Below are 23,064 nucleotides of genomic sequence, written 5' to 3' on the forward strand. Positions count from 1 at the left end.
GGGTTTATGTATCTGCATTTGACTCTTTCAGCTGCTTGTTGGGCCTCTGGGAGGACAGTCATGCTAGGCTCCTGTTTGTAAGCACACAATAGCATCAGTAATAGTGTCAGTCCTTGGTGGCCTCCCCTTGAGCTGGATCCCAATTTGGGCCTGTCACTGGACCTCCTTTCCCTCAGTCTCTTCTCCATTTCCATCCCTGCAGTTCTTTCATACAGGAACAATTCTGGATCAGAGCTTTTTACTGTGGGATGGCAACCCCATCCCTCCACTTAATGTTGTCTTTCTACTGGAGGTGGACTCTACAAGTTCCCTCTCCCCTCTGTAGGGCATTTCATCCAAGGTCCTTCCCTTTTGAATCCTGAGAGTCTCTCACCTCCGAGGTCTCTTGCACATTCTAGAGGGTCCCTGCAACCTCCTACCTCTTGTCTGTTTCCATTCTTTCTGCTGGCCCTTAGGACTTCAGTCTTGTCTTCCTTCCACCACCACCCTCCCTGTAATACCTCATCATGTTCCCCTTTTCTCCTCTCTATTCCCTTTCCCACCCAAGTCCCTCCCTCCCTCTGACCCATCCCCCAACAATGATTGCTTTTTTTCTCTCTCCTAAGTGGGATTGGGGCATCCTCACTTGGGCCCTTCAGCTTGTTAACCTTCTTGAGTCCTGTGGACTGTATCCTGGGTATTCTGAGCTTTTTTCTTTCTTTTTCTTTCCTTCTTTCTTCTTTTTCTCTTTCTCTTTCTTTTTCTCTTTCTCTCTCTCTCTCTCTCTCTTTCTTTCTTTCTTTCTTTTTTTTTTGGCTAAAATCCACTTATTAGTGAGTACATACCATGCATGTCCTTTTGGGTCTCAGTTACCCCAGTCAGAATGATTATTTTCTAGTTCCATCCATTTGCCTACAAAATTCATGATGTCCTTGTTCTTAATAGCTGAGTAGTATGCCATTGGGTAAATGAACCACATTTTCTGTATCTATTATTCTGTTATGGGACATCTGGGTCGATGTTTTATTTGAACTGTCACAAAGCTTTGTTCTGACCTGGGCCCATGCTGCCCAGAAAAGGACCTAGGGTTCCCAGAAAATGAAGAGCCTGGAACTGTCCTATAAAACCCTAATACTTAAGCTGCCCTGTCATTTGAATAAGCCCCAAGATGTGCTACTTAGATTTCAGTTCTGAATTTGCTTCCAGGTACATCCTCAGGTATTATATACTGTGCTTTATTATTCACGTTCTAACAGTCAATGGTTAAAGGCAAGTGTCCAGGCATCCTCTCTTTTCGTTTTCATTTCTCCAGCAAGCACTGGATCTACTCTTCATTTTGCCCGTGTAGTTAGGAAATTCCCTCCCCCGTGATGAATGCAGTATACCCTTCCCTCTCATTGGATGCCATCATACTTCATTGCTATAGATGCTCGTCCTGTGTTGCTTATTTCTGATGTCGGTTTGCTCCATTCTCTGCTTCCCGGGCAGTGCCTCCCGTCTTTCTCCTTTCCTCTTGCTCTCACTGTCTGGTACCTGTGTCTGCCACCCAGCCTGGCCTCATCCCCACTGCTGTCCTTCTCCTTTAGCTTCTTGAGTGCTGGGATTCTAAGGAGGAGCCACCACACCAGGCCTTATCGTCTCTTTTGAATTCCTTTTTCAGTTTTTCCTTTTCAGTTAGAGCATACAACTGGAGCATGGTGAATCTGTGGGATCGCACACCCCATTTGGGGATTGTTTTATTTTGGAGATGCACGCTTTAGTTTTATCACATCGGGTGATTACATGGTTTGTAAAGAACTTTTAGCACATTGCAGACTTCTATAGCAATGTAGCAGGTAGAGGCCTGGAGCATCCTAGCAACTGCTGCCAGACATTTGCACCACACAGTCAGGAGATTAAAAGGCTCTAGCTCTTCTCGTGATAGCGTGTTATGCAATGGTAACATCAGCCCTGAGGTGACACGTCAGTTATGTCAGCTAAGCCTTTTGGTTTTCTCCAGATTGCTTTGCATTGCTGTTTCAGGGTCGGTACAAATAATTATATGACTAAAGTATTTTAGAAACAAGGAATGGAGCTACATGCAATCACCAATTTTTAGTATTATAATAAACACATGCAGTCACTAACTTTTAATATTATAATAAATGTATGGGCTTTTTTCAGTGATTTCATGACTTCACCTATGCAGACCAAAGGACAAGGAACTGTAAATGCTACTGTAATGACTGATAACTCAAATGGCTGATTGGGACAAGCTAAAAAGACCAGGGGTAACCGGTTTCAGACAGTGAACCCATGAACCTAAAACAAACCCATCAAAGACTCAGGCAAGAGGCAGTAGAGGTACAGCCCTGGGCTGTGGGGCAAAACCTAGAGCCAAACTTCATGAGGGCAAGAGAATTCAGGAGACAAGTCCCTTGCTTCCTCACTGGAGAAACAGCGGAACAAATGGAACACTAGTTTTTCTCTTGTCTCTTCAGGGACTTGGAGAACAGAACCATCTGACAGCGTCTCAGGGACAATGTTCACTTAGACAAAACATGAAAGAGAGCTGTGCATCAAAATAACAGAAATCTTTTATTCAAAGTCACTTTATCGATGTTACAGTGAGAGTAACATAGAAAACTCTATTGTCTTATTAGCTTCAGAAGTGAACACTCATAAAATTGTGCCAGAAATTTTAATCTCGAGTTACAGTGACCTTTAAAAACAGCAAGATTTTATTCACCTACAATATGAGAACAACTTTATAACTTAAACAGCCATACAACAAATCACGCCTGCTCAGGAAAGCAATCATCGCTTACATTTATGTTGGTGTTCACCAAAACCCAGTGAATTTTAAAATAGCAGAAGAGCTAGAAGTGCGTGCGGAAAAGCAGAGAGGAGGTTTGAATGATGCAAATCTAAGTATATACACGTGAGTACCCAGCTACCCAAAGTGAACCACACTGATGCTACTCCCAGGTCCCCATGGGGTGGTTTCTAACATCTGCAGATGGGCATCACCCCATGGAGGCTATGGACATGGGACACACTAGCAGAGACCTAATGCACAGACTAACATATGCACAGCTTTCATTAGGTGAAATGTGAAGTTTCTGAAAACTGTCTTTTGGAAATGCTCGTTTGGAGGGGCAAGTCTTCCAACAAGTTGAAGAAGGAGGAATAACAATGATAGCAATAATAATAATAGCAGTGCTCTGTTATCCAGAAGGAACCTTTTGCTAAGCACTTTGCAGTTAGTGCTAAAAAGAAAAGTTTTCCATAAAAAAAAAAAAAGATGTTGGGTTATTTGTAGCTATTAAAAAGACAAGTTATAGAATCACAGTTTGATATTGTGCTGGATTAGAAAGGAAAAGTGGGGTTTCCAATCAGGCAGTGATACACGTGTGTAATTTAACAGGAACCCTCGAGGAACTCCGAGGGGTCTGAATTCATTTCAGCACTTTCTGTATTGTGTTATCTGATAAAACTTAGCACCGCTTTATTTAAAGATTTGGGATATTTGCACTATTTTAAAACCCAACGATCAAAGCAAATCACGTCCCGAAACGGCGGAAGTTGAGTGCAGAATGTGCATACATGCCTCTTCATACATGTAGGGAGGCCTAGGTCACAAGCCCAGGAACGGGTGGCCTTGTGTATATTAACAAGATTCCTTTGTCTTACTGTATGACTTCTGGTAAAATGAAACAATAAAACACACTTTGCTTGGATTTGATGCCACAGGCGACCTGTGATAGACATGCCTGCCACTTCTGAAGCCCCTCCCAGTGACGCAGGTCTGGGAACAATGCAAGGGACATGGGATAGTAAAACGCTTCCAAAGGTAACACTTCCAAAAACCGCAGAGCACATGTCTGCCCTTGGCGGCAGTAGGTCCGTCCCTCCAGCATATCCGGTGACTGTGTTGAGCTCTGCTACATGGTTTATGTGGATGTCCACTGTGCTCCTAGGCTGGGACTAAGTGACCCAGGATCTCTCAAATCTCTGTGCCGCTTGCTTATTCACTTCCTGAGATTTATACCCTGAGACCCATGTCTTAGCGACTTTCCATGGTGCACAATCAAACCAGCATGTCAGAAGGAAATGAAAACTAACATTACCACTCTGTATTCCTAATTCTCATTTGAACCAAAGAAGGCCCCGAATAGGGGATGCCACTGATCAAGAGGAAAAGTGCCGCACAGATACTGAACACGGAACTTTGCAAGTAGGAAGGTTCTAAATGCAGCCATCAAATCCAACAGAAATGATACTGTCCCATAAGGCCATGAATTTGAAGGGCAGAGGTACAACCAACAATCGTCTTGTAAGTTTTCATTTTCTGCTGCCTGACTTTAGGTGCTCCATGTTGAGAACTGGCAAAACCATGAATAAAACTGGGATGGAAATACTACCTTCTGCTCTCCAAGTCCGGGGCAACTTTGTTCTGTCCCTGCAGGTGTGGTAGGAAACGTCTTTGAGCTGAAAGTGTCTGCCCTGCAGAGCATATGCTATAAGCAGGTGCCAACAGCGAACGGCCAAGCCACTTTTACAGCATGCTGCTCTCACACAGCCAGATGGGCTGTGGCCTCAGCTGGTTCTCACAAATGCCAGCTCAATTCTTTACAATACGATAAAGGAGGATCTGGAACCCAGTCCCCAGCTCTCCAGTGGCCAGAGAAAGGACCCTGTCTCTGAAGCCAGAGTAGTCTTAACTCTCCCACCAGAGGAAACTAAGTATTCAAGGCCCCAACTAAGCCCTCTTCCACAGAAATGTCAGCTGGTCATATAAAGCTCGTGGAATAAGAATGAAAAATTCAATTTGACTGCCTTTTGGGGGAGGAGAGGGAAGCAGATGATAGCTATAGAAGAAAACAAACAAAAGAGACAATTAGGAACATAAAAAGTAGAAAATGTGCTGCCAACAGGAGTCCAGGTGTCTCAGTGCTCAAGCCAACTTGCTGCTGCTGAGATCTTTAGAGAATGCCCCAAACACGGCAGCCAGTAGCAGCAGCCAGCTGCACCACCCCTGGCTGTGCAGCTAGGTGTCTTGCTTCTCCTTACTCCCATCAGTTCCAAACTCTGTCCCCTTCTCTTTATATGGTGCAAGCTACCAAACAGCCTTTCTTTCCTTTACATTTAAGTAAGACTAAAAAGTAATCTTGCCTTCAGAGCAGGGCTTCTCTAAAGCACTGTACAGATCAAAGGTTAAGATGGAACTATGGCAATAGAAAACTCACACAGTGAAGTGAACAAACTTGACTCTGAAAGAAAAAACGCAGGCAGAGGTATCCCACTTTTCCTGGATTAAAGGTACCCCCCTCCCCCCCAAAAAAGGGGGACAAAGCATGAAAAGGGCAACAGGTAAAGTAGCTGCAGAAAGCCTAGGGCAACAGGCAGGATGAAGTCAGCAGAGATTCAAGGTACCCAGAAGAGAAGCATGTGGATCTGTCCTTGAAAGCATAGCAGCCCCACTCCCCCATGCACACCCCTGGAGGGCAGGGAGTATTTAATCTTATCTTCACAGTGGCTTCTTTTAGACTACCACCAATCTCTCATGCATAAAGACTACATTGGACCCGCCTGTGCAAACATTACTTTAAAAGCCTTGTGAAGCCAGGAGAAGAAACCACACCACATCCTGAAATAGAGCACTCCTCTCACCTGCTACAACAACATCCTAAGCCCTGTTTTCCTGTCCCCAGTGACTCTCCTTGAGTAACCAAAGTGGTTACTCATCAGTTAGCATCTAAGGGAGGGACTGAGGTGTCTGGCTTTTGCTCTTCAGAGCCAGCCACTGCAGAGCACTAAGAATCTTCATGTGGCACCATCTAAGCAGCACTGGTTTCTCTCTGCAGACTTTGTGCGACTGGAGTCATTTTCTATCTTGCTGACTCTGGAGGAGGACTTCCCATCTAAGGAAAGTAGCTGGGAAGAGTGAGTCCGGCCAGTTCATTCTTTAGGATCCTCTGTTACTGCAGGCCTCCCCTGCTAATGTAGTGGAAAGACTTGAATGTCTGTTTTCATTGGAACAGAAATGATCTGCATAATGGGACATCTCAGGCATCTGGGTATCTGAAGCCCTATCGATGCCAAGATTATGAGAACGAGAAATAGCATCCAATGAACAAACACATCGCTGCCCTCCTCTTTGTAGCAATGATCCCACAGCACACTGGGAAGTATGAATACTAGTTGCATGATTCAAACCACATGGAGCTGCAAAGTTCCTCTTCAAAATAGACATTTAAGAATGAAATAATCACTGTGCTTGGGTTTGATTCCACGAGTCTCTTCTGTGTACCTCAGTGAATGAAGTCATACAGAGTTCAGTGGAATGATACATACTTCTTGAAGTTATCCATCAAGACTAAAGTCTGTTAATTCCAAAAACAATTCTAAGAATGCTTAAACATGAGAGATAGAGACCCAGACTAGAACATTAAAGCTATTATATTTCTAAAATCACTTTGCAAGTTAAGCAAAACCTTTTCCTCTCATTTCATCTGAAGATGATTACAAGCCAGAGCAACTGATTCTCCCAAAAGGCACGCGATAATGATTTTAATTCTCAATAATAACCCCAGGTAAAAATAATTGAGAAGGTAAGGAAAGATCAGTAGGTAGACAGATAATGAGTTTACTAGCTAACCTTTTGTGAATTCTTTCACGTTAGGGCTTAGGTAACTAACTATAACTACAAAGCATATTTACAGGAGGCACCTCTCAGTCAAACTATAAACTCTCTCTTCCGTAGTCAAAATAAACCTTATATTACATTAGCCTTTATATACTCAATACCAAGAAACATTCAGTGCACATCTAAAGTGTTCTTGTTCAAAAGTCACTTCGTTTGCTACATCTCTTTCATCTGTCACCTGTCTGCCATACCTTAAGCTATGTGGAGATATTGTTCAACACTCATCTATGCCTTTGTCTGAGACTGCTTTATTGAGTCATCAGCAAACTATATCCTTGCCTGTCAGGAAAAATGTTTTTCACTGTATAATTTTGCCTGATTAAATTTGTTTTCTAACACCTTCAGAGCGTTTTAGAAGAGTGGACCATTGCAAAAGACATGAGCTGAGCATACCTTTGCCTTCTAGTCTGCCTCTTCAATTTGGGTATCTAAGACAACTACACAGAGATGCAACAAACTGTGTCCCTGGATGCCTCTCAAAGAAGTCAAACTTAGAGTCCATTTCTGAGTTCTTGTCTGATGACTGCATTCCTCACATAAAACAGCAAGGAGAAGGGGGAAATCACAAGTGTGGTTCACAGTGGACCACATGATTGAGCCTACCAACTTCAGATCTCACTAGAGGGGCTTTCTCTTTGCATGACAACATTGCATTGAAACAGCTATTAATGTTTCTTTTTAAATGACAAGATTTCACATAGAACATTCTTTAAAAAAAAAAAAAAGTGGATCAAAGGTTGGCTCAACACCCAAGGCTCTTTCCCTTGCAGGCTTATGGTTCCTCTTGCAGTTACTGCACCTGTGTAGCCATGGGCTTTATTTAATCTTTCATGTCTTGCTCAGGCTTCCATCCACCATCTGGTTCAAAGCCAGACAGAATGACCTACTGGGACTCACATCCTGGTGATGAAACGTGTTCAAATTGAACCGAGTTGAACCGAGTCATTATTTCTTCCACAGATGAGAATGGCTGAAAGGATTCTGTCCAGGAACCCAAACTTCAGATCAGACAAGGCTCAGGCATTGGTCAAGAGGGAGCTCTGCGCTCTGGGGTCCATGTCTTTAGTGCATCTGGCCAATCATAGAAGACACTTTCTAGAGAGGAGGGGACTCCATGGCCCCCGGTTAAGATTAATTGATATGCCCTGGTACTGAGAACAGCTACTGTGACAGGCGTCATGTGTCTTAGCTGTGGAGTGGATAGGCTGGCAGACTCCCAGAGAGCCTGTGAGCTCCAGGGTACCCTGAAGCTCCACGGCTGCCGCACATCTGGACTCCTCCTTCGGTGAGAAGCAGAGGCTAGACGTTTGAGCATTTTGTTCTCTTACTCAATAAAACCTCTTCCAGACTGGACACACTTTAAACGGAAATCACATGTTTCAGACAAACACCAGTTATGGAGAGATACGTTTACAGCACTGACCACTCTATTTACAATCTCGTCCACTTGTACGCTGAAGACGCAGGATGGAGGACGGTGACAGAACTGTGACTGACTGTAGGCATTTGGCAAAAATACACTTATGTGGAACAGTTACTTTTTAAATTTTAAAAATGTTTACATATGTACAGTTGTCCTTGGATGCTAATATAAATATGAAAAGTAAAAAATAAAATAAAAATACATGTTTAAAGATAGCGTATGGGATATTGGCCTCTCAAAGCCTTACAGTCCTGCAGAAGAATCCTATATGCCTTAGCCTCTGCATGCTAGTTTCTATTATGAGATGTTGTTTCCTTATATATGGAAAACAATAAACAGAAGCGTCATGCATATGGCGTTACTGTTTGCAATGAGGATGTGTTTCAGAATGCTCCGTTCTGAATCCACTTCTGTCCCTCAGGAAAACCTGCTAAACTTGGGTCATGGGAGTTAATTTTATTGATATTCTACATATTTCTGTCATGCAGATTATCCATTAACATACCAATACCAGATCATAAATGATTCCATGTTGTAGTGTGACATTCCAGTAATTCTTTTTACCATTTGGTTAAAACTTAAGCCAATGACCAAAAAAAAAAAAAAAAAAAAAAAAAAAAGTATGGTGTCCAGGTATGACCCATGGCTTCCTCTCCTCTGGTATCTCAGAGGGTCTTGAAATCGTCCAGAGAGCAGATAGATTTGCAGTGGTTGCGGGTGGTTGGGTTTCTATAAAAGTAGAAGTAAACAGTTTCGATGTGTCACATGTAAACAGTTGTTCTTAAATGGATGTCTCCCATAGCTGCAAACAGAGAAAAGCAAAATCAGGCACCGTAATAGCAGAAAGTAGCCTTTTTAAGCTACAAAGGATTCCAACCAGTAATTATTTTGTATGTTCTTGTTTAATAATGGATAAAAGAAATACACAAACGCTGAGATCTCGCCTAAGCCTGACATTAACACCCCTTCTTTGCATGTGTGTCGGATGCATGCACAGGTAGGTCAGGGGAAGGCTTTGGATATTGTATTTTAGTGCCCCCACCTTACTGCCTTTAGACAGGAGGGTAGCTCACTGGCCAGTGAATTACTGCAATCTACCTGTCTCTCGCCTTCAGCACTGGCTCTACAGGTACATGCATCTATGCTCAGCCTTTTATGTGGAGTTTGGGGGTTCATATTCAGGCCTGTGTGCCCCCACAGCAAATTCCTTGCACAGTGAACCATCTCCCAGCTCCCATATCAACTGTTCTAACAACTGCCACCTTTTGATAAACCAACCAACCAACCAACCAACCAACATACAAAACTCAAAAAACAAAACACAAAAACAAACCTCTCACAACCTCATTTCATGTTACTTAAAATTTTGAATAAATATAATAAAGTACAGAATTTTAAAATAATATTTTTAAACTGCCTATTTTTTATTATACCCAATAAATTGCCAAATAGAATACTGGTTCTCAATCACTGCTGTGTAATATGTGGGGAAAGTGTGTGTGTGTGTGTGTGTGTGTGTGTGTGTGTGTGTGTATGTGTGTTTTACATGTGTACATGTTCATATGTGTGCACATGCTTTTGCATGTCTATGCATGTTGAGAAGGGAGTTCAGTGTGAAGCACTTTTGTCTGCGATTCTCTACTTCATTTTTAAGATAGAGTCTCTGAGCAGAGCACGGGGCTCGTGGATTTGTCCAGCAAGCTCCAGGGCTCCTCCTGCCTCTGCTTCCACTCCAGGGTTACAGGCACGCACCACAATCCCTGGCCTTTGCATGGGGTCTGGGGACTGGAACTAAGGTCTTTAAGCTTGCACAGTAAACACGTTGCCTGCTGAACCATCTCCCCAGTCCTAATCTGCAAAAGGTTTTTAATCCATTGCTCTGGCAGCACAGCACACCAACTAAATCACAGTCTCACTGGGAGGGACTTGGGTTAAACTGTTTGGAAGCTTTTCAGTTCCCCAAGTACACCAAGGCTTCAACATCCCACCAACACAATCGCCATTTCCTATTTGTACAGACTTGGCTAACAGTTACTGTCCAGCTTTTAGTGATCTCTCTGTTTCTCCCTCCATCCTCTCCTCTCCTCTCCTCTCCCCTCCCCTCCCCTCTCTCTCCCTCTCCCTCCCCTCCCCCTCCTCCTCCCTCTCCTTCTTCTTCTTTTCTTCTCCTTCTTCCTCCTTCTCCTCCTCCTCCTCCTTCTGTCACTCTCCCTCCCTCCTTCCCTGCCTCCCTCCCCCCCCCCCCGTGTGTGTGTGTGTGTGTGTGTGTGTGTGTGTGTGTGTGTAACTGACCCTGGGTTGTTCAAGGCAAATACAATTATAAAACATTACTTTAAGCCCTATAACTTTCATTCAGGATTTACAAGGGTCTAAAACACCTTCAGATACTAAAAAGTCTAAAAACTCAGAACCCTGTGCTGGATAAATGTATAGAGGCTGCAAAACCTTCACCTTTTCATATTTTTCCCTGGAGGAGCAACACCAGAAATGAACTGGCCATAAGAGGCACTGGACGTCAGTGGTTGTGCTATTTAGTTCTACATTTCATCGAAACCTCCAGAGGCTGGTCTAACCCTGTAAACTCTATTCCAAATTTCACAAAACCAATGCACTGAGGGAATGCTGTGAGACAGAGGTATACTAACAAAGATGTACAAGGGACCAAAGATTTATATAAAATTTCTGGTAAATTCTATTTTCATCAAATGGATGAATATCTCCATATTTGTTTTAAATTTGGCATTCTGGCTAAGAGTACTTGCTGATCCTACAGAGGACTGGAGTTTGAATCCCAGAACTCACATGAGTCTGTAACTCTAGCTCCATGGGATCTAATGAAGTTTTCTTCTGGACCCCAGGGACCCACACTCACATGCACACATCTTCATGGACACACACACATAATTAAAAATAATTAAGATAAACCATGTTAAAAATGTGGCTTTTTGTAGGAGGTGAGTGTGGCTCAGAGCATTTTTTTTTAAAGCAAGTTAACAAGGCCCTGGGATTAAATCCTTACCACAAAATAATAAGTTAATGCTGTTAAATTTTACCATAGCCTTTGTAGTAGTCTTTCGATATTACAGGTTACTCAAATACCTTTCCTTTACATCTAAATTCTACCCCTGAACTGTTGGAACATGGTCAAGAGAATAACCCATGGTAAATAATGCCTTAGGGAACTATGTGAGGGACTCCAGGGGGAAAAGGCAGAGGGCCCTTCTACCTCAGGTGCTCCTAGTTGTTCTCGGATGTGATGTCATGCCTCCTGCGAGAAACAATTACATTCAATTTATAAGACATGATTATTCTTGGTGGCTGTCAGAACACAGCTACAGAACCCACTCTAGTCACTGTACCCTGAATCTGGATATGGCCTTCTGCCTTGCTTGCCTGGAGCCTCTCTCACACTTCCCCAAGGCACTGCTCACCACGGGTCATTAGTTTGACAGTGTTCCAACCAGTACCAAGACACTGACCTGGTTTCTGCCATAGGTTCCTGTTTCTAAACTCCTATTGAATTGTAACAATCCTGAGAGGCCTGAGCGATCGAAATGGACACTGAGAGGGAACTAATTCACTTCGTCTTTAGAACTCCAAGGCAGGGGCACTAAAAAGATTTTTCAAAAAGCAAAACACAACCCCCCCCCCTTTTTTCAAACCTAGTGTTGAGTAAAACAATAATTAAAAACAAAGACTTTATGAAATAATAGGCTGGGTATAGTACACATCTTCAATCCCAGCACTCAGGACGCAGAGGCAGGAGGATCTCTTGAGTTGAGGTCACCTGGTCTACTTACAGAGAGAGTTCCAGGACAGCCAGCGCTACACAGAGAAACCTTCTCTCAAACACACACATGCACACACACTTAATGTATATAAAATATCTGCATAATATATGGGTATACATTACTTTGCACATGTTTCCAATTATATTTCTTAATTGTTTTCAAAGTAGAAAACCCAGCTCTTTTAAAAATTGTGGATTCAGAACTAGGCATAATGGTGCATGTTCATGATTCCAAGAGTCAGAGATGAGGATTCTCATGAGGTTGAATCCAGTCTGGGCTACATAACAAATTCTGTCTCAAAAACAAACAAAACAAAACAAAACAAAACACAAAAAACCACCAACAACAACCAAACGAAACAAAAACAAATGAGAAACAAAGGGATGAACAAAAAGTAAGCTCCTAGATTCCACCAACACCCAAGAACAAAGCAGAGGAGTTGCTAGGTACCCTGGCGCTCTGTCGGCCCGCTGTCTTCCCCTCGTCTGGAAGCGGAGGCATAGGGTACGGGTATTTTCTGCTGGAGGCAATAGACCCAGTTGATGAAGAAGGAGACTTGGCAGGTGACAGGGTCCTGAGATGTTGAGAGTACAAGCAATAAATATCATGTCATGCCTGGTATCATTTTTTACATCTCTAAAACAAAGCATCACTAAGCATCTATAGCAAAGCTTTAACTACCTGGGGGTGCAACTGTCATTCTGAAACTGGAATGCTGTGATTTTAGCACACCAATGGAATGTTTAACTGTTAGCTATACAGAATCATTCTTTTAAACTACAAAGTCAATAATGAATTTTCATTTACAATAAACAGTTAACCTGGAAAAGGGGGGAAATACTCTAAGCGCTTATATCAGTAAATTAATTAAGCAGTCTATTTTATTTTACCACTAAAAATGCTTCTCTAAGTACAATAATATAAAATAAGACCTGAAAATCCAACCATGGATATGTTCATTGGTTGCAAAGTCATACTCTAGTTTACAGGAAACACATGCATTCAGAGGCCAGTGTGTTAGTTGTGAAGAACAGAGGAAAATAGAGGTCGTAATAACAAATTAGTAAACATGCAAGCAGTGAGGAGTGCAGAGGGCCAGCCGAACAAAGTCTGATGAGAACATACAAACACGGTCTACTTCATCCCTCAGTCAGCATTGCCGGGAAAGCTGTACACGGAAGTGGTTTGGTAATCCTATTGCAATTGAAAGCTTGTGACTGTACTGAGCACACTAGGAGAGACTTGTGAGAGTCAGAAAGGAAAACCGCTGAGCTGCCTATGCCACTGCATTCTCTTCTATCTCACAGCTTCCTCTGCCGTGACTGTATCAGCCTCCGGCTGCAGCCACCAGATTAAGGACTGGACAGGAGAAGGCTCCCTCACTTTCAAACTAATTCTCGTTTTGTAAGATGCAGAATTCAACTGAACACTTGAAAATACTTTTCCCTGTATACTCTGAGGTCCAGATAAACGTTTTTAATTGATTTTTAAAAACCAGGAGTGGCCCCACTCACTCCTAATGCTTCTTCTGTTTTCGAAAATTATTCAGGATAGCTCCCTATCAGGAACTGCTGGAAGGCAGTCAGGCCGCTGTTTGGGCTTCTCTTATGCTACGCTCTGGGAGGGTGAAAGTAAGGAACTAAGAGCAATAGGACTGTGATTTCAGTTCGACCAGAGCACATACTGTGTGTGTGTGTGTGTGCGTGCGTGCGTGTGTGTGTGTGTCTGTGCGTGTGTGTGTGTCTGTGCGTGTGTGTGTGTGTGTGTGTGTGCGTGTGTGCGTGTGTGTGTGTGTGTGTGTGTGTCTGTGCGTGTGTGCGTGTGTGTGTGCGTGTGTGTGTGTGCGTGTGTGTGTGTCTGTGTGTGTGTGTGTGTGTCTGTGTGTGTGTGTCTGTGTGTGTGTGTGTCTGTGTGTGTGTGTCTCTGTGTGTGTGTGTGCGTGTGTGTGTGTGTGTGTCTGTGTGTGTCTGTGTGTGTGTGTGTGTCTGTGTGTGTGTGTCTGCGTGTGTCTGACTGTGTGAGTGTGTGTCTGTCTGTGTGTATTGTGGGTATGAGTGTATGTCTGTGAAGACGTGCAAGTGCACATAAGTACATGTGCATGGTGTATGTTGTGTATGTAGGACAGAAGTCAATCTCCACTGTTCCTCCTCAGACACAATCTACTCTATCTTTTGAGATTGTGTCTTACAGGCCTAGGGCTAGGCTGCTTGGCCATTAAACACCTGTCCCTGTCTCCCAAGAGCTGGGATTACAAAATGGGACACCATTCTTAGCTTTTTTTATGTGGGTTCTGGGGACAGAACTCAAGTAGCACAAATAGTGTACTGCCAACCAAGCTATTCCCCAAGCTCCTGCTATATGCTTTTATAATTTAAAAACTAAATAGTTTTTTAAAATATATTAAAAGGTAGGATTCAATGTGCATGAGTGTAAAACTTGCATTTATATTATAGCTTTTTAGCAAAATCATTGTAAGATTTAAAAGAATCTATGTTCAGGAGAAGTTTCAGATATACAAACAAATCTCATTAACTCTAAGGTCATGGAAAACAAGTCCTCATTTTATTTGCTATAGTTGGCACAAGTGTGTGTGTGTTTGTGTGTTCATAGCATGAGTTGTTAGCTTATAGTGTCATAGACATTTAGGCCTAGCTCAAATGACCAACACTGTGCATTGAAAACCATTCCACTCACTGAGCACCCAGCCTTGTCCTAAAATACCTCGCCATGGGCACAAGCAATAGTAGTTAAAACAAAACAAACTGCAAGTGTTCTTCAGAACCCCACAGAAATGGCTCTACATTGCTTCTCACTATAGAACTTCAGGTAATTCATACTTAGACCCTAAAGGGAAGAAACCAGGCAGGACATCCTCAGTGGGAAAAGACAGGAAACAGATTCACATGGGCACATAGCAAAGAGACCAGGGCAGGAATCAAAATAAAAGGGGAGAACAAGACAGAGTCGGTTAGAAAAGAAACGGGTAATCTAGTCCAACCGCCCAAGGAAGATATTTGATTCTAATGTGGCTTTCGCTCAGCTAAGTGTCAGCTAAGCTCATTCACTTACAAAGCAAGCTGAATTTTGGAATAAGTATTAGCCATTTACCTTTGTGACATTTTTTTTTTAAAACCATAGTAACTACTCTAGGAACACCATAGAATGACGTAATGAAGGTGTGCGTGTGTGCCAATGGGCTGTGGTGCACCTTAGGCGTATATCAAACCTCTGTGCCTCCTGCCTGCAAATCACAGAAGAGGGACCCAGGGCCACTCCTTATTTGCTTGTGTTCACATGGTGCTAATTTTACAATAATCTGCTCCAGAAGGATCTACGTGTCTTCAGCTTCCTTAACCTCTACGAGTTGATGGGAATCACACAGAAATCGCTCAGGGAACAGATCTGGGAGTCAGAGCCACGCTTCCGTTGTGCTGCTGACTTTCATCAGCTGTGCTAACTCTTTGTAAGAGTAACTCTTTGTAAGCCAGGTTTCTCCCTCCACAGAAAGAAGCCAAGAATGCCTACAACGCGTAAGCTGAGAAATAGGTATTAGTAGGTATTCGGAACCTCAGTTTCTACAATTCCCTTACATGGTTAATGTGGTTTTCAGAGATCATGAGAATGGACTAAAAACTGCTGATGAGATGCATAGTTAATTGGCTACATTTCTGATGGTAAACTCTATTTTGGACCAGTTTGCTGCAGTTGCAAACTCTCCATTACAGTTTGAATATCACCAATCCAACCCCACATGGGTGATTACGAAGGTGACTTTTGCACTCAGATAAGGAACTAAAAAATGCTGATGGAATGCATAATTAGTTGACTAGCACTCAAGAGCATAAATATCCCCTGGGGACTTGAAAGGTGGTGTCCCCCAAGGTACTGCTCCCAGGATCAGGGGTGGTGAGCCAATGCTTTCCCTATGAGTTTATGTGTACTTTTTCAGTGGCCTGAATCCATGCAGAACACAGTTGTTAGGGCAAGCACTGTTATAAGAGAGCTGGGTAAAGGAGCTGTAGGTTTTACCAAGTGTCACTGTAGTTCACGGATAGTACATTTCTGTTGGTAGACTCTATTTTGGACCCGTTTGCTGCAGTCACAAACTCTCCACTAGTTTAAATATCACCAATCCAACCCACTTATGAAGGTGACCTTTGCCCTCAGCTGTGGTTGTGCCAAGAGAGCTCAAGTACAAGGTTGGTGAATCCAAGCCTAGGTGTGAACACACTAGGCATATGGGGGCACTGCTTTGGATAGAGAGTTGGGTGGAATCCTCTCATTTGTGTTGGAATCATGGTGCTCAGAGCTCGGACTTATTTTAATTATTCACTACTGCTACCAAAATTTAGAGTTGATCTTCAAGTGTTCCCAGCACAACCCTTAATTAATCAAAAAGGACAGTTAAGTCACAACTATCCACTGAGGTTTGCCATTTAACAAAAAAATACAGATTTTTCATAGTTAATTCCTAATGTGACGTCTCATGTCAAAAGATGAGATAAAAAGAACCGACTAGCACTGCCCCCACAGCTTGGCTCGTGCAACCAGGGGTGCGGAAGCATTTCCTTGTCCAAATGGTGCTCAGTCATGCAGCTTCTGGGCAGACTCGGGGGACCAGCTTTAAGAAATAGGGGCTATCTTGAGTCATATCAACTTCTCAGTTCAACCAGGGGAGGCGAACAGACTCTTCCGGGGTACCATTTAACAAATTACTCCTGTAGACATGCTAGGTCAATTCAGAAGTAAAAGTCCTAACCTATGTAGGACCAAACTCATCCAGTTTTGAGTCCATGGATGGTACAAATTACAATCTGCCCACAAGCCTGATAAAGAGAAAGGGGAAAAATAGGACTGCAGATGAGCCAAGATTCCAAATAACATCAAAATCATCTTACCTGTCTTGTTGATGTGGGCCATCTTGGGAGCTACATATGAAGGTGGGATGTTTGAATGTAAGTGTGTGTATCTGAGGTTCAGCGTGGGGAAGTGTTGGGTAAGCAGAGGGCAGGGAAGGAGAGGAAGATGGGCTCTAAAAGCAGGATATATTTTTGTGAGCAGGCAGGAGTTATGCTGTCTTTAGGGTATACGCAAAAGTCATGGATCAAATTAAAATGCAGGTAGGTCTAATCATTTTCTCAAACTATACATGACTAAACTAAATGGTACACTGGAAGAGAAAGTCCACCGTATATAGGTGCTGAGAGTTAATATACATAGCACATTTTCATATCCATTTAGTGCTGACCCAAGTTGTGGCATAAGTAATGTGAACTCAAATTGTGCTCAGAAGAGGTAGCGACCGAGTCCTTTTCTTCTTTGCATTAGTTTCCACAAAATAGTCAGATGTAAAGTGGACATCTACCGCTGGGTAATCACGTTATAAAGAGGGGGGTAAATGACACAGAGAGGCCTAGCAGATATTCTCTGATTTGTAATATGAACTTCAGGGAATTGAAGAACGTGACCAGTTTTTAGAATGTAGGAAGTTGCCATTGTTAGTCAAGAGTGTTTTCTATCTGTTTCCTGCTTCTGAAGCATAAAAACAATCCCCACCATTTGGTTGAGAAGCCATAAGGGACTCTTCCCAGCACAGCCCTCACTACTAGCAAATGGTTCTACAGGACAGGCAAAGCTCAGCTCGCCACAAGTTATGATCAATACGTTCACTGCATTATAGGATCAATAATATCACAACCATTTTTCCAATTTGACCAAATCATTATTTCTGCTTGAAATAACATTCCAGTTTAGTTTCTTTGCAAGCGTTTTCCTTGCGTTTTTCTTTGCACTCCTATGCACTCTTAGATAATAAGCAGAAAAAAAATATATTATGAAAACTTTTAGATTATGGAAATTAAATCATTGAGGTTAATAGTGCTTCTTTATTAGTGAAAGGTATGTTTATGTTTCATGCCCATAGAACACTACATAGCATAAAATGAAGAGAAAGCTACTGAAATGCTCAAGAAGGTGACAGGGCAGGGACATGCACTAATGGCAACCCTTTCAAATGGCTTCATTTGAAATATTCAGAAGAGAACTAGGCTCGCTCAAGGAAGCCAAATACATCAAAAGGCAGCAAATGAATGTGGCCCCTTTCTACCTATAGGTAGGAACTTGTATTAGAAGATGAGAGAGAGAGAGAGAGAGAGAGAGAGAGAGAGAGAGAGAGAGAGAGAGAGAGAGAGAGAGAGAGAGAAAGAGAGAGAGGCACCAGTCACACTACAGTACTTTTATGTGCTGGGAGAGTGTTAAAGGGAAATAAAAGTAATTTGTAAAATACCTAAAGTATGGTCCTTCAGTGTTTTTATTCACATCTTCTACCCACTTAGCTACATTATAGTCTCTTTTGAACCATGGGTTTAAATACCTGCAGAGAGCAATGGAAGGAACAAAGAAAGCAGAACAAGATAGAAAATCTGAAAATACAGAGCACAAGCTTAGCCAGGATGCTTTCACCCTCCAAATGCAAGCAGCTATGGCAGATAAACCAGGGTGGACACTGGATGGACACGGGGCAGTCTATACAATGGCAGAGGAGGAATCGTCTCAGCTACAAGGTGCAAGGCATTCATTCTATCATGTATAACATTTCTAGGAAAGCCCCTTCCAGTGGCTTCCTACTGTGAGTCAGCAACTCTACTTCAGTCAGAAGTCCCATTTACCCATTGCAAAAGCAGCTTTCTCTAAGCCTCCACTCAATTGGCTCCTTGCTTCTCAAATAATATTGGTGCTTTTTGAAAATATTCAGGACAGCTGCAATTCTAATCTGGTATTTTGGCAGACAATTTAAAGGAGCCTCGAGACAATTTAAAGGAGCCATGTTCTCTTTATAGGTTACAATTGCTTTTCTACAAGACCACTGTTTTTCTCTCCATAACAGAGTCAAAGCAGGAATCAACTTGAAGTGCTCTCCCGCTGGCTTCTGTACCAAACAGGAGGTGTCCTGTAGTGTGATCCTGGAGTCCCCAAGCACATAAACTGCAGTTTCAGTGGGCCTCCATGATCTTGAAGCTGGGGAATGATTTAATGAAAGCCCAAGGCTCCTTCCTCCTCTTTGGGCACTCCAGACTAAAATGTTCATGGGTGCATGGAGAAATGCCCTCAGAAGTTGCTTTCCAAAAGCATGGCTGCCAGAGAGTAATGCTAACACCTCCCTGGTGGACCTGGCACCAGCTCCATCAGGATGACCGTGCAAATCTCAAAGGCAGTAAAACTGGAGGTATAGTTGTTGTTTGCCACAGAGTTCCTTTGACTTTTACTGTGGAGCTGAACAAGAACACATCCCCTTATGATTTGCCCTTACAAAACCATTAATTTGACCATTGAGCACTGGAAGATTTTGGAGGTTTTACTGGGATTTCTTATCTGAAGAAAAAGTAGCTCCCACGTGCTGTTTCCATAAGACTTATTTGAAGGCCCAGTTTCCATAAGACTTATTTGGAAACAGGTCTGGTAAAATTATAAAATTTTTAGTTAAGGTTTGTTTCTCTCCTTCATATTCAGTCAGAGTTATTTATAAATATATTTAAACCAAAAACCACTATATTTCCAGTTATATTTTAAAATCATGTTATTTCTCCACAACCAATTGTCTTATTGTTAGCCATAAAGAAGATACTCTACAAAACAAAAAAGATTCCACCCTGAAAGAAGGGTTCTATTGATTTTTATGCTTATGAGACCATTTTTGCCACGATGTGTCTCCAGATTCAGGAGGAACTCACGTTAGTTTTGCCTTTAGCCACAAACATTGCCAGCTTGCACTTTTCACAGAGATAGCCAATTAAAACTTGCATGAACATTCCCACCGAGACGTCGAACAGAAAGAAAAAGTCAAAAAGCAAGTGCAATCGCTGATGATAAAGTGAACGGCCTCAGAATAACTATAGACAAGCCCATGCAGCCGTCATCAGGTGAGTCCCTGCCACACAGCACATTCAGTTTCCCACAGGCAGGAAGCCACTTCCTGGGGGAAACCTTTGTTCCTTTCACTGACAATCTTCAAAACTCAAATGACAGGTGCTATGGCTGATCCATGAACGTTCCAAACACATAGCCTGACTTATATATGATGGACCTTTACCTCTGCTTCAGAGCTGTGCTATAGCGAGCTCTGGGAGCCTGCCATGGTAGCTAGAAAGATGGGCCTTAATCAGACTATAATAACCCTGCCTACGTGGCTTGACTTAGCGTGGCTTGTTAGTGCAACATGCAAAAAATAAAATAAAATAAAAATGCATTGGACAGGATAGGAGAACCTCTTTGTGTTCTCCAGGACGGAAAGCCAGAGGAAAATCAGCTGGTGCTGACTGGGCTAGGAGTACCACTGAACAGATATGGGGGCTCAGTCAAAGATCAAATGACCCTGCTCTCAGCCAAGGAAGGGACTTGGAGGGAGATTAAGTGGCAGCCCAGCATGAAGGGGCAGGTGGAGACTGACCTGTGATCCAGACTCCCTGTCTGGGGGCTGTCAGAGCCCCCTGGGCTTATGCCTTGGGATGGGATTGTCTGGGCGAGGGAGTGCCCAGGCTCGGGTGCTTGGGGCTCCCTCCTGTAAAAACACAATATATAATACAAAGTCTAAGCCAAAAAAAAATTATAGCATGCACAACAACATGGAAGATGCAAAATCTTTGAGTGGGAAAACAATAATACCATTTAGTGTTTTATTTTCTTTTTAACTTACAGAGCATGCATGAACTTGGGGTGCATGTTTTAATTCAGGCCCAATTTTTCATCATCCTTTGGATGACGTGGTACTAAAGGGGATGATGAAATAACAAACCTGGAAAAGGGTGCATTTCCTGTGGTTATGCTCGCTCTGCTCCTAGTACACGCACAGAAATGGTAGTAGTAGCTCCCATCATAATCAAGTCGTATGACTTATATATGGAAAGTATAAAAGTTGCTAAGTCTTGGTATGCTATGGATCAGAACTTCATATTTTCCGTGTGTGTATGTGTGTGTAGATAGTTCCCATACAAGAAAGCTTCACAGATTTGACTCCAATTAATTAACATGAGTCATGTAGCCAAATTCAGAAAATTCTGAAAAATGAGGCAACCTTTCTTCATCACTAAGAAATTTCTATTATACTCTCACACTAAATATTAGAACTTAATTATAGCATAGGCAAGATTAAAGGATATCCATAATATTATAATTTTTTCATGAGATAAGTAGAGCTCTATTCATTTCTAAAAATAAATGATTGCCTTAGAAAATATATGAATATTGCTGAATACCACATGCCCTCTGACTCCTGAACTCACAGCTTTAATATCCTGCTGAACTTTTCTTTTCACTTCGGAGCTGTCAAAGTCTATCTATAGAAATGCTGTTAGAACACTAAACAGTACGCAAAAGGAAGTCCATAGAGCACCTCCCAGTTGTATCTGTGATCTGCAACGAGGCTAAGCTAAGGAGCCCTCTTACCACGTGGCCTCATGCAAACCAAACCAAACAACATTCCAGGAAGAGTTTATCTGCAGTGAGCCCTAAAGCACCCAAGCACCCTGGGGATGCAGAAGATAAACTCTAGTAGATTAGTTATTTGTGATGGAGTTCTAAAATGCCATTCTGGACCATGCAATGGTATCACTTGAAACTGCTATTATTTCTAAGGTAAAAGTATCCTCTATTAAATGTTGATAAGACACTTACAAGACACTACCATTCAGGTGGAAGGTCCACATGTCAGGGTAATGTTATTATTCCTAGACTGAAAAAGGCAGGGTATATGATGGAAAAGCTAACATGAGTGTCTAATAAGCAGTTAGCAAACACCTGCTACTCGATTTTCTTAAGTAATACAGAGATCCTGAGACTAATAACTACCACTGGAGTGAGACATGGACAGAAAACTCTACGTGCCTTGGAAAGAGCAAAGGTAATCACCTGCAGAGGGCAAAGTCAGTGGGAAGAATACTAAGGGTGGGCTTCGCCCTATGGAGAGGGATAAGGGTTTTGCTTACACTTTCTTAAGTGAAGAAAGAAACAACACCAAAAATTGCATCATGCTTATTTCAGTATAAAGGACTTTAAGTGTAACTTTCGACCCCCCCCCCTTAAAAATGTGGCTATCATTTAACACAGTTAGGGTTGCGTTGGTGACAATGATTCAGGTAAAGAGCAAGTTTAGGTAGGTGGCCTTTCGAATGTCCTCAGAAGGACAACTTAAAAGGGAAGTTCGTTCCATTAGTCTGAGAGAATGCTTAGATAGCAGCCATGGAGACCTCAGAGTGGTGGCTTCGGACTGTGAGCACTGGCATGCTCTAATACAGTGTCTCCCTTGTGCTTCCAGGGGACAGGAAGGGTGACCCTTTGAAATGGCTGGACCCCAGTGATGAGAAGAAAGGAAAGCTATCATAATCCCCTTCAAAGGAAACCAAAACACCACAATGGCAGGTGACTGGAGGAAAAGCCCGCAGCAAGGGTGAGAACCCACTATCAGTGAATATTGGTATGGGCACAGTTGCGGAGGTGCCTATGTAAAAGAGAAAAGCCAAGGTTAATTTTTACAGGGCAAAGAGAAATAAAAAGACAAAACCAACTCCAGAGGCATGGAAGGGATTCTTTGACTCTCTGATTATTTAACACTAAATACACAGAACCTTTCCCATTAAAGGTACAACTTACTCAGTTGAGTTAGATCGAGGTCTAAATCTTTTCCCTCTGATTTTCTTTTTGTTGCCTCCCATGTTACCTGAAAAAAGAGCATTTACAGGTAAATATTCATATAAATATTGTTTTGTGTCTTATTGTATGGTATTTGTAGAGGGCGTAGTTTATAGCCAGAATTACCTCAGAACTCGGCTTCGGAATCTGCGGACCCTCTCATGCTTCCTGCCTACATTGCTACTGAAGCCCTCATTTCCCAACAAGGAAATTTCAAAGAAAAACAAAAGCAAACAGCTAGTCTTTCATGCTAAACCTCTTTGTGGGTAGAAGAGCTGAATTGCTTATGGGAAAGAACACATTTTACAGGTCTCCAGAATACAGGTCTTAGATTCTGAGCACTGTTCACTACCTTGCCAGGAGTTACTGCGAGGTCTCCCATTTTCACAGATGTCTGAAATATGTTTTGTGTCTGGAATCCTTTCACTCCAAGAATGAGAGAGTCCATTTGACCTGAAATTAGAAGTATTTACATATTGTTCAAAAATATATCAGATAAA

At 42.4% G+C, this 23,064-nt stretch overlaps 1 protein-coding gene across 19 annotated transcripts in view; it reads right to left on the reverse strand.

Annotated features, from left to right (window-relative positions):
* Positions 1 to 2,532: 2,532 nt before the first annotated feature.
* Positions 2,533 to 23,064, reverse strand: part of Adam22 (a disintegrin and metallopeptidase domain 22) — a 295,966-nt gene continuing 275,434 nt past the window's right edge. For 3 of the 19 annotated variants that reach the window (XM_006503534.4, XM_006503532.4, XM_006503528.4), the window contains 7 exons: positions 22,917 to 23,017; positions 22,526 to 22,592; positions 20,328 to 20,438; positions 18,168 to 18,254; positions 16,780 to 16,809; positions 12,332 to 12,455; positions 8,021 to 8,892 (listed from right to left, as the gene is read on the reverse strand). In XM_006503534.4, the coding sequence (XP_006503597.1) occupies positions 8,872 to 8,892; positions 12,332 to 12,455; positions 16,780 to 16,809; positions 18,168 to 18,254; positions 20,328 to 20,438; positions 22,526 to 22,592; positions 22,917 to 23,017 (541 nt within the window). In that variant the 3' untranslated portion in view covers positions 8,021 to 8,871. Of the gene's footprint in view, positions 8,893 to 12,331; positions 12,456 to 16,779; positions 18,001 to 18,167; positions 18,255 to 20,327; positions 20,439 to 21,935; positions 22,374 to 22,445; positions 22,593 to 22,916; positions 23,018 to 23,064 lie in introns of those variants that run through there. The other 16 variants (XM_006503540.4, XM_006503531.4, XM_006503537.4 and 13 more) reach the window with 11 other exon arrangements.

Source organism: Mus musculus, chromosome 5 (assembly GCF_000001635.26).
Source record: "Mus musculus strain C57BL/6J chromosome 5, GRCm38.p6 C57BL/6J".
In the NCBI taxonomy this organism is placed as follows: Eukaryota; Metazoa; Chordata; class Mammalia; order Rodentia; family Muridae; genus Mus; species Mus musculus.